The sequence below is a fragment of the Pteropus vampyrus genome, unplaced genomic scaffold (assembly GCF_000151845.1).
Source record: "Pteropus vampyrus isolate Shadow unplaced genomic scaffold, Pvam_2.0 Scaffold313, whole genome shotgun sequence".
Lineage (NCBI taxonomy): Eukaryota > Metazoa > Chordata > Mammalia > Chiroptera > Pteropodidae > Pteropus > Pteropus vampyrus.
The window spans coordinates 524289-530641 of record NW_011889094.1 but is presented as its reverse complement, the minus strand read 5'-3'; the positions used below and the strand labels follow the sequence as shown (position 1 = coordinate 530641).

Here is a 6353-nt window from a genome sequence, read left to right as displayed (position 1 = left end):
GAAACTTCATTAAGATGATGCACGGCCAAAAAGAACTCATTCCAGTCTGAGAAAGCAAACCTCTCTCCTAATTCCGAAATCACGTATACTTACGAGGACAGAAATTTGTATCTCCACTTGAACGTGACTTTTTAAGATTTCCTAACAGGAGCAGGTAGTCCTGGTTTAACACACACACGGTCTTAACCCTTAACGATAGTTTCACAGAGTGAGAACCTGCTAGCAGTTCCCAGCCATGATCTCGGCCCAGGGAAGGCGTGGCTGAGTCAAGGCCAGGCGACCAGGGGGAGCAGGGGCAGCAGGAGCGACCAGGGCTGGCCCGGGGGACGAGGACGGGGGCACCCGCAGGCACGGGTCGGTGATGGCACAAAGCCATGGGGCCGGGGCTCAGTGAGAATGACACAGGCCATCAGCCCTGCCTTCCACTGGCAGGTAAGTGCTGGGTGGGGGCTGGGTGGTGACATGCAGAGTCAGGTGCAGCGGGGGTGCTCAGAGGGGTGACACGGAGTGCTGCCCAGGACTCCGGTCCCCAGCGCACCAGGCGGGCAGCTCGGGGACAGCACCAAGGTTCCGTGTGTCCCGGTTCGTCTGTGCTGGAAGCTGCTGGAAGCCCCGCAGGGCGGCACTGTGCACAGTGGGACACTGTAAGAGCACTGTGCACGGTGCAGACGAGGAACGGCGTTTCCGGAAGGACCGGTCACAGGAGAAGGGGACAGGGCGTGCGTGGACACACGCCAAAAGCCCCGGGGCAGCAGAGGGGAGGGCGGAACAGCTGACACCGGGAGGCCCAGAGGGGACGCCCAGCGGACGCCCGCACGCCTGCAGGAGGCTGCACTGAGCTCACGTCAGCCTGGTACCGAATCTGGACCCGGGTGGAGGTGCCGGGGGCACTGGTCCTGAAGCGGGGGCCGGGGCACCTCGGGATGCGGGGTGACGGCTGCATGTGTCACAGGTCAGTGCCCGCTTAGGCTCGGAAAGCTAAGGATTAGCGGACGAAACTGAGTGGTGCTGGCGGTGGACGCCGGGCGTTTCTGGTGACAGGAGCCAGTGCCTGCCAAGGACTGGGGGGGGGTGGGTGCCCACGTGGGGTGCAGTATAGGGCCAGCAGCCTGGGGACAGAGCCGTGGCTCGCTCAGCTCCCACCAGCTCGTCTGTAAGGCAGTGTCCCCAAGCCTCGGAGGACGTTCGCAAATGCCGAGACCAGCGTACAGGCGACTGGCTGAGCCCCGCGGCCCCGCCCACAGAACGAGGCCCCTACCTCCTCAGCTCGTCCCGGCGGGTGTCCACGTGGTGCCTGAGCAGCCGCACCTCGGGCCCCGAGGACGACAGGATGAAGGCGTCGAGGTAGTAAAACTGGGCGCACCGCGCAGCCGGGGGGAACACGTCCTTGTCCTGCGATGGAATGACGGGGTGTCATACAGGGCGCCAGCGTCAAAAACGCTGCTGCCTAAGTAGGGGGTTCTGTCACCCCAGCTCCAACACCTTGCTCCAAATTGCTTCTCTCTGACTGCTTCTGATAGAGAGCATGAGATTAACTTTCTCTGTCGTGAGTGTTTGGAAGTCCGGCCACTAAAAACTTTAAAATGAGAGGCAACCGAAGCACGGCAGCAAATTGACCAAGCGTCGAGGGTTTTGTCACGGCGAAGTCCGAGCGTGTTTTAAAAGGCAGTTGAGGGGTCGGCCTCGCCCTCGCCACAGCCCACCGTGTGGCCAGCACCCGCGGCCCTCAACGGCATCTCCTCTTTAGGCCGCGGGCAGGGCCCCCGGGAGCCTGAGGTCCCCCCGGCCCCTTCTCGGCCAGCTGTCCTGCACTCGATCCCCATTTATGACAGGACTCGTGGAAAGTAAATGCTAATGACGCCTCCGAAAATGTGCAGGTCACCAGCTCCCCACGTGATCACTCAAAGCTGCACACTCTGCTACCCCCTCGCGTCCCCTATCGTGGCTGTAAGCTGTTGTCACCTCGATGCCATCACCCGTGTCTCCGTTCCCATTCTGTGTCCAAATGAGCTCCTAGAAGTTCACCAAAACAGGACATTTTCTCCCCAAAAGGCACTTCCTCCGTACAGTGTGCCCTTGGCCATCGGCGCTGCCTCTACTGTAAGAACGCACTGAGCTCACATCGAAAGCCTTTCTAGTATTTTAAGGGTAATGATTTTGCCATTTCAGATAATGAACGTGAGACGTACTCAACTGCACGTGTGTGTGTTGTGCACATGTATGTCATGTGTGTGCCCATCATGTGTGTGCGCATACACACCACGTTTAAGAAAACTGTAGTCAATAACTTTTAGTGCGTTGCAGCAAACTCCTGGTTTGCCCTATTTCCTGACCGCTTCACCTTGGAGGACGTTCTGTCTGGACAGCTGTGACTACCTGACAGTCCAGAGATCACAGGGCCAGTCATTTTGCAACTGCCGGGAGTGACCCTTACCAGACACAATGCGAGTTCCGTCCTGCGAACCGACCACACCCTCAGCGTCCCGTCCTGGGAGGCAGACAGCAGCCACTTCCCGTCGTGGCTCCAGGACACGGCGCTCACGGCCCCGTCGTGACCTAACGGGAGACAGGCGGGACAGAGGGACAGCCGGTCACAGTGACACCCGGGAACTGCGGCCCGAGGAGGTGATGTACCTCCCTTAAAGGCTGAACGTGGTTTATGAAGGATGTATTTCCAAAATTCATACTTTTTTAAATATGAAGTCCAAAATTGTACTTGCATCTGAGAGTATGTTGTAAAAGAAGAACCCTACAAGTTGTAGAAAATTACGAAATGCAGAGACCCCCTGGGTCTCACGAGATGCACTTTAGAGACGGAATTCTCGGAACATTGAAGGGAAAAGTCAAAAGCTTTCCTGGGCGTGTTCACGTGTGAAAACCTGTCGTGATGGGTTTGGAACGCTTTATCCAAAGTGGAAATGGCTGGTTCCCAGGGGTGCAGCTAGGCTGGTCTCGAGGCATCTGGGCACGCAGTGACAGCACCCCGATGTCAGCCCATGGGGGGCTGTCACAGCACCCCGATGTCAGCCTGAGGAGGGGCTTCACAGCACCCTATGTCAGCCTGTGGGGGGCTGTCACAGGACACAGTTGACTTGCTGTGCCCCAGAGGAGCTTCTCACCGTTACAGGAAAATAAGACAGTCGAGCAAGTAAGAGAAGAGCCCACCACCAGGTCAAGCAAATAGCAGCCACTCGCTTCTCACTCATCAAAACGTTGGAGACGGGTGCCGAAATGACACCCGCGGTCTGTCCTCTGGGCCACGATGACCCGTTACTTCCTCCGGCGCCGCCGTCACCCGCAGGTCACAGTGACTCGCAGCAGCACCAGAGCTCGCTGGTCACAGAGCCGGAGGGAACGGGAAAGCAGGGGAGGCTCCTGCGGCCACCGCCACGCAGCCCTGCAAGCTGCCGCAGACGCCGGCACAAGGGCGGGAACGTCCGAATGGCTTTGCTGCCCCCTGGTGCACACTGCTGGGAGTGTCCAGCAGAGTCAGACCGGACAGCCCATCGCTGACCAGTCACGAGTAATGGCATCCGTGACCTCTCAGCGAGGGCCAGCGTATCTGACACTGCAGCCACTGCCGCTGTGTCCGGCCACCGGACCTCGGGCGCACCGTCCTGCCTCAGGCATCAGCCGGGGCAAGGAGACCCTCACCCACACCCACACGCAGCAGAGGGACACGCATGGGGCATCACCACCGTGTCACTGGGTGGATTCTTCCCACGGAGCTGTAACATACTCAGCTGGTGACAAACCTCAGAAACCCAGCGAACCGGCCACGGAACCAGACTGCGCCCGCCTTTGCCCCAGGCCAGGCCAGGCCCGGCCCCCGCTGCAGGGGCGACCACGTGGCCCCCGGGGAAGGCAGGCACAGGGGCGACACCTTGGCAGCACCAGGAGACAGACCTGACCGTCAGCAAGAGGCGCTGAGCTCGACACCACCCTTGACGAGAGGCAGTTTTTACACAGCCCCACAATCTCAGCGAAATCTTAAACCTCCTCTTTTAGAGCGACCGACCCACGCGTTTATGTGTCACGCGCCTTGCACGCACGTCCCGCACCGGACAAGCGTCCATTCTCAGCAGGAACGTACAGCTCCTCCGGCGGTTTCGCCCGGCCCCGCCCGGGGCCCGGCCAGCCCCTCAGAGGTCTTACTGCCCGACTGTGAGCACTTGGTGTCTGGAACAGGAGAGTCTGCTCGGTCACGACAGAAACGAGCCACCTACTCTGCGCTCCGCGAAGTGCGAGAACCCGCTCACACGGCGACGTGGGATTCTGCGACCCGCGTGCGGGGCGGGCGGGGCGGGGCGGGGGCCAATGACGTTGCCCGCAGCACAGGTGCGGCACGTTCCCAGGCGGAGCGGGAACACCCGCCGCGCTTTCTCAATTCAGCAGACGTCCCTTTTCCAACAGTAACACCCAGAAGCGTCCAGGACCAGCACAACTTCCATTGCTATCGACCGCCCGGCAGCGGCGAGACGCGCGGCGAGCCCAGCCGTGAGGCGCCACAGCAAGGCCGCTCCTGGCAGCGGCCGCACACGGGCCGAGCCACAGAGGCCTGGAACCCTGAGCAGGAGGGGGTGCCCGCCGAGCAGGGTCTGCCCGCCCCCCGGGCCTCGCGCTCGCACACTGGGAGGCACGGCGTGGGGACCGGGCCCCTCCGTGGCAGCCCATGAGCCGCGGGCTAGCGCAGGCCTCTGGGGGGTGCACGCGCACACGCACACGCATGTGTGTTGTTCAAGTGCCTACAAGGCACACCCTGAAGTGAGCAGCCCCGGGAACCTGCCGAGGATGGCCGATGGCCTGGTTTCAGGACCGAGACCTGGATGTCACCGCTGCGACGTGAACGGCCATACTATGACACCATGGCCCTCAGCTCAGATCTTCGTGCTCAAAAAAATGATTTCCTGCCACACTTACACGTCTCTAACAAACCCTTCCACCTTTCAGCACACGCCTCGTCGCACGTCTGTAGGACCCGACTTCGCCTCCCCCAGGAGGCTCCGGGCCTGGCCGGGCGGGGCACTGCCACGGTGCCTGCAGCTCTGGCCTCACGAGTGACACTCACCGTGATGTGCCGAGCTGTCTCTTTGTTAATTCTCACTGTTTCACCCAATTCAAGCCTCCGTTCTATTCTGTGCTTCCCTTCAAGGAAACGAAAGCGGCCCTCGCAATTCACAACCAGGACCGAACCGAGACCCCCCCGCGAGTTCACGTTAACTGAACTTTGGCCACATTTTACCTGAAAAAACAGCAGGTGTCCCAGTAAGATCAGCATCAAAGACCAGCGACAAGTGGTTGGCTAAGCCACAGGCCAGCCGCCGTCCATCTGCTGCTTGAGAAAAATAAGAGACGCCCCTTGTAGACCCACCACTCACAGGAGTGACACTTGCAGCAGGTGAAACGTAGAATTTTTCGTTAACCTGGTGTCTCCCCACTCCTGCCCACCTGCGCTGAGAGCCGCCTGACTCTGTGGACAGAGGTGCCCGGGGACCAGCAGGGTCGCAGGGCTGGTCGGCCCAGCACGGTGAGAACCCGGAGCGCCCTGAACCCCAGCTGCCCCGCTGAGCCGCGGCAGCCGGACCCGCCCGCAGAGATTAAGTGGCATGTTGGGCTAGGCCGATCGTTCCCTGAGACGAGGCAGAAGTGACAGCTTTTCCCCCTGATACTCCAACTTGATCCTGCTTCGTGATCACATGTGCAGGAACAAGCATGTCAAACTGCATAAACATATCTAACTTATGATAACATTGCATTATCCAATTTCCCAAATTTACTTTAAAACCTCTTTGGCGAGAATTTTACGAAAAGCAAGGGGAATTCGGCATGGCTGTAAACAGCGGTGACCTCCAGGATGCCACCTAACACACTCTGGGCCCTGGCTGGTGGCACGCTCGTGGAGGCGGGTGGCCTGACCTCCCCCGACGTGGCACAGGAACATCCCGGCGAAGGCGTCCGGGTGCCCAGAGAACAGGGCGCTGCCACCAGGGCGTGCACGGGCCATGGGAAAGGCTCCGCCGAGGGCGGACGCACCCACTCGTCCACCGTGCAGACCCTCTCCTTCCGCCCATCCTGGGACCAGGTGACCGGTCTCCGGGGGAGCTGGTGAGCGACCCTCTAGAGCAGCCGTCCGCCAGGCCCCTGGGACCGGGGGGAGACGGCCAGACACGGGGACGCAGGCCTGGGCGAGCTCGTGACTCAGAGCCGGTGCCGGTCTGCGGCCGCTGCACGCCCATCCGGGCGCTGGCCCCCATGCTGGTCCAGACCCGGGCATGGCCACACGACCCCAAGTGACCAAGGTCCCCGAGACCCATTCGCCACGCACCTGAGAACTGGATGCAGCGCACGGCCGC

General features: G+C 60.9%; 1 protein-coding gene across 1 annotated transcript in view; it reads right to left on the bottom strand.

Moving 5' to 3' along the window:
* The window catches only part of WDR27 (WD repeat domain 27), a 70412-nt gene that overhangs the window by 19129 nt on the left and 44930 nt on the right, over window positions 1-6353 (bottom strand). The window contains exons 18-20 of the mRNA XM_023521739.1: window positions 5243-5332; window positions 2435-2556; window positions 1259-1392 (exon numbers count right to left, since the gene is read on the bottom strand). Of these exons, the coding sequence (XP_023377507.1) occupies window positions 1259-1392; window positions 2435-2556; window positions 5243-5332 (346 nt within the window). The remainder of the gene's footprint in view (window positions 1-1258; window positions 1393-2434; window positions 2557-5242; window positions 5333-6353) is intronic.